General features: G+C 44.9%; 1 protein-coding gene across 2 annotated transcripts in view; it reads right to left on the bottom strand.

Moving 5' to 3' along the window:
* Window positions 1-12,060, bottom strand: part of CAMKMT (calmodulin-lysine N-methyltransferase) — a 396,999-nt gene that overhangs the window by 383,120 nt on the left and 1,819 nt on the right. For both annotated transcript variants that reach the window (XM_059718713.1, XM_059718716.1), the window contains exon 2: window positions 3,006-3,181. In XM_059718713.1, coding sequence (XP_059574696.1) covers window positions 3,006-3,181 — 176 coding nt within the window. The remainder of the gene's footprint in view (window positions 1-3,005; window positions 3,182-12,060) is intronic.

Here is a 12,060-nt window from a genome sequence, read left to right as displayed (position 1 = left end):
CTCCTTAAGGACCTAAGCATCAATCACTATATTGTGCATATTTACCCCTGGATAGTTGGAAACCAGGTGGCCTCCACACATATAGCTTATTAGAATCATTTCTAGCAGTGATGATTCACATGAAAAAAGCAAACAAATTGTACTTGTTGAAAGAAGCTATTTAAGCTCTACTCTCCCCACAAAAGCCTCTAATCTGTCTTCAGTATTTCAAGAATAAATTTATAGTTATGAAAAACTCCTGTTAGATGCATCACAACAGTGTGCACTTGACATGTAGATCCTGTTGAAGCTACCACTATGTTATTAGAATGGTCTTCCAGTCCCACTAGTAGAGCAATTCCAGCTAGGTCATAGCATATCTGAATATACAATTTGATCCATTATGATAGCCCTTGAACTGATATAGCTTGGCCTTTAGACGTCTTGCCAAAAGCTACAAACAACCTTATGAACTTTCTAAAGTACTTAGTCCTGTCAAGATAATAGCTGACAGTCCTTTTAATATCCTAGACAAGCAATGGTCTTTTCCAGAAAGAGCCTAGTGCTTGAGGAAAACATGTATGGATGAAAATCCAAAAGCGGTTTAAGTTGAATTTTAAATGGGGTCAGAGCATTACTTTATTCCTGTAAATAGTAGCATAAGGGAGCTCTCCTATTTAAGAGTGCAGTGATTAAATAAAAAGTGCAATAAAGCCTCGCTATATTACCAGTGAGAGAGGCGTGGGGACATCTGAGTACTTTAATCATTCAAACTAGGGGAAAGAGAAAAAAAAAGATAGAAGCAAGTGTTTAGTTCCATAAAGACTAATTCAAGGCTTATAGATATACCCAAGCATGGTTAGCTGCTTTAAAAGGTGTCATGGCTAATCAACTGGGCACACAAGTCTCACATTACTTACCCTTTTCAATAAATGTTCTCTCTCAAAATAGGAGGGAGGCAACACTAATTACCAGATATTAATTTAAGCTGCATTTCTTGGGAGAGATTTGCAATTTCCTCTTGGAAAAAGTACATACCAAGTTTAAGGATTCCTCTGTTACCCCTTTTCCCTCCTCCCTCTTCCAGAACCAAGTACAAACTACTTGATGCCATTTGGTTCAGTCTAAAGGCAAAACAGTTTAATGATCGAAGTGTTTTTTCAACCTAGGAATAAGTCATTTCTCGTACGGATCATGTAGCATTACCCAGAAAAGCATAACATCTGTCAAAATCCAGAATACAACCCCAATGGTCCCTTCAATTTACTGGAATAATTTTCATAAGAGGTTGAAGTCCAACAGAGAGCCTTCTCCAGTAATAAGCAAAGTATGGTGATTTTCCCTGGCCAACATGAAAGGCATGCAAAAGATGAAAGACAAGTAAACTAGAGTTCTATGATGTTTTTCCTTCTCATAAAGTGTAATTAATAAAGGGGAAAAAAATATTCACTTACAGGATATGATTTCAAGTGACAGAGTTCCCTTAACATGAAACAAGGTATTTTATTAATGAAAAAATAACATTTACCCAATACCAAGTACCCTGGTACAGGAACAGTTATAAACATAAGTATACAAATATCAAATCTGAGGGTAGGGCTAGTCTAATAATTCAGTAATAGTGTTAGGCACTGGCAAAAACTTGATGTGGGCTTGATAGTTGACTTAAAGCTCACATCTGTAATTAGCAAAAGTTTAGAAGATAATAACATTCAGTTTAATCAAATTGGTGGTAGCAGGCCAAGAAAGAAAGAGAGGCTGTGTTAAGGCTCAGTCTCTAGTATATCTTAATGGTTCACTGGAGATGTCTGCATGCAGGATAAATATTGCATTTTCTCTGATTACATTAACACTAGAAAAATAATATTTTCAATAAGAATGACTTATTTTGATGCCATACTGCATCACTGAATATAAAAATGGAAGATTAACAAAAATTCTGTATTCCCTTTGGGTTCAAACCTATAAGACTTAAAGTAATTTGGTATTTGGCTTTATACCTAAACTGCCAATTTAGGATGACCAGCAGGCATTTTTTTGTAACCTAGCAAAATGTCATAGTTAATGAAGGTCAGTTGTTTGTGTAATCCTAGTCCCCAAGAGTGACTTCAATTTAAAGGTTCAAATCAAACAGAAATGAGCTTTATAATTTCAATGACTCAGGCTCTTCAGAATATTCTCTTCTGTGCAGGGAACACAAAATCCTACACCCTCAGCAGGTCTAATTAGAGGCTTTAGAACAAGCATTAATTCAGGGATAGTTAAGTTACTCTTTCATTGGTGCCTGTTGAGGCAAGCACAAGTTAAAGATGCGTACACAAATAAATCAAACTAGGAAAGGGGAGGATAAGGCAGGGTTGTGTGAAGAGAAGACAAAAACTACATACAGAAGTTTACAGCTTTGAAAATTCCTTATAGCTAAGAATGCAGGTTGCATAGAGATAACTTTTATTGTTGCTTATAATATAGATTTCTTATGTCAGAGGTAGTATACTTAAACCTATGCAACTACAGAGAACATACCCTTCCTGAAGGATGTCACAACTGCTTGGCTATCTTCACTATATTTTCCTAACAAGTTTCCAAAATTATGATTCACAAGGTATATATATATATATATATATATATATATATAGGAAAGAAAACTAAACATAATGGCATCACAATTAGCTTTTTTAGGATTATTTGTAAATAGTCTTATGGCACTAAATGTTTTAAGTCATTTTACTCAGTTTCATTATATTCTGTTTACATAAGGAGAAACTTAATGACAACAAAGAACTAATGGAAAAATTAAATGCTTTCTTAGATTTGCATCCTACTCTGTGCTCAACCATCCTTATTTTACTGAACTTTATGCCTCTGGCAACAAAATGAGATCCAGAGAGGCTACTTAATATGATACACAATTAAAAATGCCTTAACACACTCACAGACTAAGCCCCAACTACATAAACACTGGAATTAGTAACAAGTGCAAGAATTGAAAGGTACTTGAAGAATCTTAAAACTGGAATGAAGGTTACCTTAAGTAGATGCTATACTCAGGGTAAAAGATGCTTTTGTACTGAACCCAAGTCTCGGTCTCCTCTTCTGTAATCCTTTTGCTGTCTTGTCCTCTTGAAAAGAGATTGAACGATGCAAACCTTCTAACAGATACTTGTCTAAGATTTGCATCCTTCAGCTGCTTTTTCTTCAGAACCTTTAAAAATAAGAACAAAAAGTATTAAAGATCAAGTATGCAGCTCATAAAAAATGTCCAAATACAGACTCATTTAACCAAAGGGTAATTCTGGAATCTTTTGCAGTAGTTATGCTGCAAATAGCATTGGCTCAGCATTCATTCATTTTGCCTCTAGAATGAAAAGAAAGAATGAGTAACATTTTCATCAGGGCCAGCCCATCCTATACTGCAAAACCTGCGGCTGCAGGGGGCCCGCAGCTAAGGACCCCCTGCGCATAGGCAGAAGTGGGGGGTTAACAGGGCTCAGCCCCCCAAACACAGGGCAGCAGCATGCATTGCCTTAGGGCAGCCTGGCCGTGGGGTCCTACAGCGGTTGGGGGGGGAGGAGGGGAAGGTACGGGCATGCTGAGCTACCCTGCACACTCCCAGCCACATGCAAGTTTCTTTAATCTGTGGGCTTTTTTTATTTCCATGGGCTTGGGGGGAGGGCAGATTGAGACCACCACAGTGCAGGAGAGAGTGAGGTAGGAGAAGGGCGAATCATTCACCCCACCCCTGGCCCACTCCCTCCTGCACTGTGAGGACTGTTCCACGACCCGGCCTGGGCCCCAGCCAGGTCATGGGATAATCAGAGCCCAGCAGCTCACCACTGCCGTTTTGAAAGCGGTGGGCGCCACCGTGTGCCTCACTGCCTGGCCCACCCAGCAGTGGGACGCACATGGCAGTACCCACCACTTTCGAAGCAGCAGTGGTGAGATGCAGATAGACGGAGCAGAGGCTGAGCCCAGCTCACAGCTGTGGCCCACCCCAACCCGTGCAAAGATCGGGGGGCCAAGTGCCCTCCCCACCCTTGGCTGTCCAGCGCCATGCCTCTGGAGGAGCTGCCAGGCTGTTCCTGGGGACGACATGGGGCAGGGTGGGCACAGGGATCCCGGAGGCTCCATCCACTCCAGCCCAGCGGTACAGCCAAGGCTGGCCCTGCTCCAGGCCCTGGCTCTGGCCAGTGCGTGGCCGGATCTGGGGTGGGGAGGCAGCCAGGGCCAGTGCAGCTTCCACTAAACAAACACTGGCAGGTACCAGAGCTGCGAGGTGGCTGAGGCTGGTGCGGCCAGCACTGGTGCGACCAGGAGGCAGTCAGGACTGGCAGTGTGGCAGGGAGGCTGCCGGAGCTGGGAGGCAGCTGGGACTGGGGCCAATGTGACTGGAACCACCACTGGCTTCTTTGGGGCAGGGGGCCCCAAAACTATTTCTTACAGGGGGTCCCAAAAAATGGTGGGCCGGTCCCCTTTGTCATGCAGTGTTTCCATTCAGAGAAGGACCTGGAAAAGTGGTGGTCTGGATTTATGAAGTTATAATTCCAAATGTGCTGAAGTTAAAATTAAACAGAGCGCTATCTTTCTAACTGCAAGTCCAACAAACTGATCCTGGAATGTGAAAGGAAAAACTGCTGCTTCTTGTATATTGGCACCATTACTGAAGATTTTACAAACTGAATTCTACCCTTGGTGATTTCCGTGCAATCCAGTTTACAGTTACTTTTCAGATTGGCACACACCTTCAGCAAAAAAAACCCCACACACATACCTAACTGGTAGGGCTGTGTGAAATGGCTATGTTTCATTTCCATTTCAGATTCAGCCGTTTTGGAGGGGCAGTGATTCATTTCGGTGTTTCGGATCACTGTTCTGGTTTAATTTAGCCGAATCTGTTTCAGAGTTTTGGCATTGATTCACAGATTCAGATCAGCCAGGGAGAGCCAGGCACCGCTGGGTGGCTGCAGATTCTCCAGCAGCTCCTCTGTTGCGCCGGCCTCTCCCTGGGCAGGCAGAGCTGTGGAAGAAGCCTCCACAGCTGCCCTGCCCTGCCCCATCCCAACCTGGCCCCAGCCTCCTGGCACTTAAAAAAAAAAAAAAAAAAAAAAGCGCCCCACACTCACCAGCTGTAGTAGTGGCGATCACAGCCTCTGAGGGCTCATGGCGATCTGCCCCCCCACACTGCCCCATGCTGTGCGGGGGGACTCTGCCATGAGCCCTCAGAGGCTGTGATCGCCACTACTACATCTGGTGAGTGTGGGGCTTTTTTTTTTTTTTTTTTAAGTGCCAGGAGCGGGGGCAGCGGAGATCGCCCCCCCCAGCCTGGGACCCATATGGTGGCTGCTCCATGGCGTGGGTGCAGCATGGCTCAGCAGGGTGCTGTGCACTGTCTGGGAGCTGGGGCCACTGGGGCTGAGTGCTGCCAGGCTCTAGCTGACAGGTGGAGCCACCCCAGCTCCCAGACAGCGCGTGGCACCATGCTGAGCCGCACTGCACCCGTTTGATGCGTGAGCTGCCATGTGGGTGCCAAGCGGGGGGGGGGTGATCCCCGCTGCCCCCCACTGCATGGGGGGGCCGCCATGAGCCTCTAGAGGTCCTGATCACCACTGCTACAACCGGTGAGTGCAGGGCTTTTTTAAGTGCTGGGAGGCTGTGGCTGGATGGGAGTCGAGGCTGGGCAGGGCAGCCATGGCGGCTTCTCCTATGGCTCCCCCCTCCCCCCACCCGGGAAGAGGCAGGCACAGCCGAAGGAGCCACGGGAGAAACCCCTATGGCTGCCCTGCCCAGCCCGATCCTCTGCCCAGGCCCAGCTTCCCAGCACTTTAAAAGGAAGGCTGAAGGGCTGTGCCAGACTATTCCCACGGGGCATCTCCGAAACATCCAAAACTTTTCTGAAACATTTTGGATGGTTCCTTTTCATTTTGGAAATGTTTTGGAGCCTTCTGTTTCATTTCAGATTCGGTGTTTTGGGTGCCAAAACACCTGGTGGCAAGGAGCACAGCCAGTCTGGCCAACCTGTATCACATAGGGCTTCCCATGAAGCACGTGCAGCTCCCAGCACTGATGTGGCACTGACGTGGCACTGGAGGAAGCCTCATGCAATAAGCCAACTGTGCATGCCTGGAGCTGATGCTGGAGCTGTGGAGCCTGGCACAGCTGTTTGCAACCTGCCCGCTGCTTGCTGCAGCTGCCCACAGCCCAGGCTGGCTACAAACAGCTGCACCGGGCTCCAGAGCCCAGTCACCAGCTCTGTGCCAAGAGCTGGGGAGAGACCAAGGTTGCACTGCCTTAGGCCCCTCCCCCACTGCCCGCTCCAGGGCGCGTGTGCACGCACCACTACAGAGCTGATGCCAGGGTTCCGGAGCCTGGCGCAGCTGTTTGTAGCTCCTGCTTGCAGCCGACCCAAGCCAGGGGTAGCTGCTGACAGCCACAGAGCCTACCATGTACCCCCTCCCCTCATTTTGTTTTTTCTGGCATACCGGCACTCCAGCACCTTCCAAGGTAGACATTGTGGTGTTTTTCGGCACTCCGGCCAAAAAACATTGCCTACCCCTGGTATAAAACATAGGTGACAAAACTTACCCAAAACTAATTCTGAGAACATTATAAAAAGGTTGAAAACACTCTTCTAAGTTTTCAAAGCTTATTAACTTATCATCTGCTACTATTCTAAATGAATGTGTTCTTATACAGCTATCACAATATGTCACAGTAAATGAACAATAGTCAGTCATGTTACTATGAGGTATGTTAGGATGTGAACTTGTATAGAGTCAGCAACTCCATTGTAACAGCCTATGTTCACCCTCCTACCCACAGTAAATGCAAGATATCTTACTCTTCAGTGTAAGAGGCTAATCTTACAGTAACTACTACCCTAAGGAAACAGAGAGGTAAGAAAAAGAAAAACTGATCCATAATGATAGCCTAGACTACTTGATTACCAGAAAAAGTATCTATGTTGTTAAAATTTGGCTGAAAATAGCTGTCATAATATGCCATTTTTATTTAAATCGCTCCATAATAGAACGGTTTCAGTAATACATTTCATGTGTGTCACTGCTCCTGTAAAACAACACAGCTAAAACCTATATTCCTGAAACATGCAAGATATCATAATTAGCCATTTTGACATGAAAACGTGATAATTTTTACAAAAAAGAAGCAAAAATTCAACACCCTGAGACTTGAAGAATACCACCCCTGGCCCAGCCTTTGGTTTGAGCTGAAAATGCACATCTGCTAACCAACCTCTACACAACAGAACTGCCTTAGCCAGGAGAAACATTCCATCGACCCTCTCTCTGTGCAACAGAAAACATCTTACCAAGAAAGAAGCAAAATTCAACACCCTGCTTGCTATCAGACACCTTTGACCTTGCCATCAGACATCTCCCCTGCTTGCCATCAGGCATCCCACCCTTTCCTCCCCCTCCCATTGATCTACCACTGCCACTGTCTCTTCTGACTTCAGCTTTTTGGGGAGTTGAGGGGAGGAGTTCCAGAGCCATTTCTGCCTCAGTCCAACTGGGCTGGGTGGGGAGCCAGGCTAAATGGCAGGGGTAGCAGGCAAGTACATTCCTTCTCCCTGCTCAATTTCCCCAAGGTGTTCCCCACCAGCCTAGAAGCAGTTTCAGAGAAGAGGAACCCACCCACGCAGCTACCCCTAGGTGAGCCTGGCTCCCTACACAGTCCAGGTGGAGCAGGGCAGGAACAGCTCTGGAACTCCCCCTGCCCCCCCGGCAGCTGGGGACAGTAGCAGGCAGCAATGGGGGAAATGAGAGGGAGGACGAAGGAGATGCCATTGAGCATGGAGGGGAGAGGGTGCCAAGAGCAAGGTGAGGAGAGGAAGAGGGAGGGAGTTTTTCCTGATTCAGGGATTTTTAAAAAGTCCCCAGCTGCTGTTTTCATGGCATGGTCTGCCCACAGCTTCAGAGGTTATATTTAAAGTCCCAAATAAAATTTTAAAAAGTTTCTTTTTAAATTAAATACAGTATGCATGACCACTTTTGAACAATCATACTCTGGGAAAACAGTATGTTCATGTACTAAATGAAAGCAAATTCCTTTAAAAAAATTTCACAAACCACACCACAGAATTAATTTCAAGCTTCCAAGGAAGTAATTATCAGCAGTGCGAAAAGCATTTTAAAATGAATTATAAGTATTCTGACCAAGTCTTTTTAAAGTAGACCATAAGGAAAGCTGCCCACCCCCAGCAACCCCGAGTACCAAGATGCATTGGAATATTATTGCTAAAAAGAGCAGAATTGATTTTTACTCCAGATATACCAGTAAGATTAAATTGATCTTTGTTCACTGCACACGTAAAACTAGATGTACTATGTAGCTACAGAAAAACTAATAAAGAAGATGAAAATATATCTACAGGGGGAAAAATGAACAGAGAGAGAGATGCAGATTACAGTGGAAACATACACCTTCCCCACATGCTTTTCAACAGCAAGCCACCACAAATATGTGGCTATTGAGTTCAATGGTGTTCTCTATTAATTCCATTATTGTCCTTTCAGAAACATAGGTGTATTTAGAACAAATAAAAGACAGCATTTCACTGTGCACTACACACAGTCACCTTCTATAATTCAAGTCAAAAAAGGTCAAAAAGGCAAATTTGATTTTCTTCCTAGTATGTTTCTTCCAACCATTTATGTCAAATTAATGGATACTGAAGATTTTTGCTGAATCCAGTTGAATGGGAAGAGCAAACTTTGTAGAGTTTGTTTTTGATTTCAGGTCATGTCCGCGCTTATTTTTTTTAAGCTAAACTAAATAAGCCTCTTGCTAGCAGGTTTATTCAATGAATCAATCAGCCCCCCTCAAGTAAAAAAATATATTAGAATATATATATATATTCCAAAAGAGAAGGCATAACACTAAAATTAATATGATCAATAAACTGAAAAGTATAGATGTAGATCATGTATAATAACATTAGATATGTGTATTTTATACACACGCACACAATATAAACTACAATATAGTTTTTATATGCAACCCTGTTCATATAGTTGGTCATGCGATCTATTGCAAGTGTTCTGAAATTTGCATACCCTCATTCAGTATGCAGGTTCAAAAGGTTACAGGCTTATTTGTGCCTAATCCCGGATTTGTGCCTTAAAAAATTAAATGCAAGACGACAAGAAGGGAGACAAATCTTTATGTCACTAGCCAGATCTCTGTGTCACTATAATGTCCTCCAGTTTTCATATGGAAAGCGCACACAGCCTGAAAGAGACAGTCATATGGGGGGTCACAGGGAGGTTGGCACTCACTGTGACCTGAGCCGAGACCAGCAGTGAGGTGACCTGGATGTTATTTATTTATTTTAAATGGTGAGGGCCTGGAGAGACTCCAGAGTGGAGTCCCTTGTTGAGGATATTTTCTGAGCTGGTAAAACCCTTGCTAGTAACAGACAGCTAAAGCTACCTTATTAGCAAAATCAGTAACTGAAATTTCCAGAGGGGGTGCATTCAGCAGCAACTCTTAGCACAAAAAAGGGCAGTGGAGATCACAGCGGTGCTTACAGAGTGGCACTGGCTGTTGAGACTCCAGTAGTGCTCCCCAAAACAGCAGAGAGGCAGCAGCCTGAGCAGTAGCAACCATAAGTGACCGTCCCAAAAGGCAGTGCTCCCCAAAGCAATGGCAGCAACCCATGAACAGCGGGCAGTACAACCTCCACAGTGACAACCAATGACAAAGTTTCTCCTGGACATCCAAAAGGAAACTCCTTCCTTCCCCTTGTCCCCTGACTGAGCATGGTAGCACCCTTCTAAGATGGGGATTTTTCAGTTAGAACTGCAACCAAAACCCCAGAAAGTTTAATATTTGAAGGTGTTTAATATTTAGGTATTTAATGCTTTAAAATGTATTTATCATATTTATTGGAATCCAAGGTGACTTCACATTAGGGATGTGAAAGACTAAACAATTGATCGTTTAACCGCTAACTGTAGTGATAGCTGGTTAGCTTACTAGTTATCCTTTAATTTCAGGAGGGCAGTCAGGCAGGGAAGGGAAGCCACTCAGTGCCCGGACAGAAATCATAAGGAAACAACAGGCAGGAGGGAGGAGTGGTGAGGGGAACTAGTACCCCTCGCCTAACAGGAAAACAGGGAACAATCTAATAATGACTCATCAATTAAGCAAATATCTGCTGATTCAGAGGTGCTCCCTCCCTCCCAGCACAGGGCTTTGCATAGGCATTGCATTCTCCCCCCAGTCAAAGGGCACCAGGAGCAGCTCCCAGCAGCAGCTGTGTCCAAACTGTTGTGTTATGGGTTAACTGTTTAACCAATATAATTAGAGGAGCTCAAACAAATATGTTTTTAAACAATATTTACATTCCTAATGTAAATAATTAGATTCTAAACATAGAAAATTATATATTTGTTATAACTGAACAGAATGTGTAGAATCTTATTATTGGGGGTTGTCTTAAATTCAGAATAGTCTTGAATTTGGGTAAATACTGTAATTTTCCAGCTCTAGAGTCTAATTACTACAGATTCATCTTAAATTTGTCAGTCCCCCCTCCACTGCTACAGTGGGAAAAGCAGGCCCTGCCCCTCCCACTGTTTTCCCCCATGCCACCTGTCCTCCCCACAACTGCCAGTTACTGTATGCAGTGGCTCTGGCCCCCGTCCAGGCAGAAACTGGCAGCAGCAACAGGCCCAGCCCCGGTTTGGAGGTGGTGGCAACTGCAACTGGCCACAGGCCCAGGGAGGGGCCAGAGACAAAACCACAGCAACTTCCCTGCTGCTGTGCAGTGTCCCTTGCACTTCCCCCTGGCACCACGCCTTCTCTTCCATGCTTCCCCTGCTGCATACCCCACTTGACATGTACCGCATAATCTCCCTGCCATACAGACAACCCTGGCCCCAGCAGAGGACAGGCAGAGGCTCTGGCTCCAGTGTTGCAGCATCAGCCTGCTTGAGGCCAGTACTCAAATCCCAAATGAACATGGAGCAGATGCTGAAAGGGGAACCTACATGGCACCACTTCTGGCTGAACCAGGCTCCCCACGCAGCTGCTCCTTGCAGTGCAAGGCAGGAACAGGTCAAAAGCAATTCTGGGGCTCTCCCTGCACCCAGATCTGCTGGGGACACTGCTGCTCCGCTAAAGCTCCCTGCTGGAGCAGCCCCATACTCAATTCATGTTGAATGGAAAAAAAAATCCTTGTGTTCACAGCCTGTATGTTTGATGCCCCTGGTATAGCTGATGTGAAGCTTCATTAAAAAGCAACGCCAACCTAGGCATTAAAAAAAATGTCAGGTCCTCCAAAATCACAAGATTGGCTTAAAAAACATGAGATTTTTTTTTTTAAATAATGTATTTCAGAGCAGTTTTTTTATTTGTCAGTTGGTTTTTGAGATTTCTGGATATACTAGTGATGCTTCAGAGTTCAGGATTTTGGGGAATTATATCTTTTATTGGACCGACTGCATCGTTAGGACAAAGTTAGACAAGCTTTCAAATGCAAGGCATTCTTCATCAGGTGCGAGGAGGGAAACGGGCACAGCAATGATTAGAGTTTGTATTCTGCCTCCCTTCCTGCCCTCCTTCCCCCATGAGAACTAGAAACACACTTTTACAAAATATTTTACAAAAATAAAGCAGCTCATATTCCCTTACTCTCAAATAGTTACAAGCCTTCAGGAGCTAGAGTTTTAAAAAAAAAATTAGAAGCCACCAAAGGTCAAAGGTGTCTGCAAAACTCTTCCTAAACATGCATAACATGTCTTGCTCTCCTTGGGCACATCCAGACAAGCATGGCCATGCAGTATGTGGCGCTGCAAACATGTTTGCAGCACCACATACCATACAGCCCGGTGTTCTCCGCGCTGCAAGGGTACACTGCCTGAGCCTGACCCCTGGATATCCAGAGATTTAAAAAAAAAAAAAAAAAAGTGGGGGGGAAGAAACCGGAGCAATGGACACACAGCCAGTGTGTGCTGCTGAAAAGCGGAGATGGCCTGCCCAGAGTTGTGCTCCGCTGCCAGCCAGGCTCTGCACGGCAGAATCTCACTGGCTGCAGCCCCAGGAGGCCCCCAAGACCCCAGG

Source organism: Alligator mississippiensis, chromosome 1 (genome assembly GCF_030867095.1).
Source record: "Alligator mississippiensis isolate rAllMis1 chromosome 1, rAllMis1, whole genome shotgun sequence".
Lineage (NCBI taxonomy): Eukaryota > Metazoa > Chordata > Crocodylia > Alligatoridae > Alligator > Alligator mississippiensis.
Note: the sequence above shows the minus strand (reverse complement) of the source record. Positions and strands in the feature narration are given on the sequence as shown.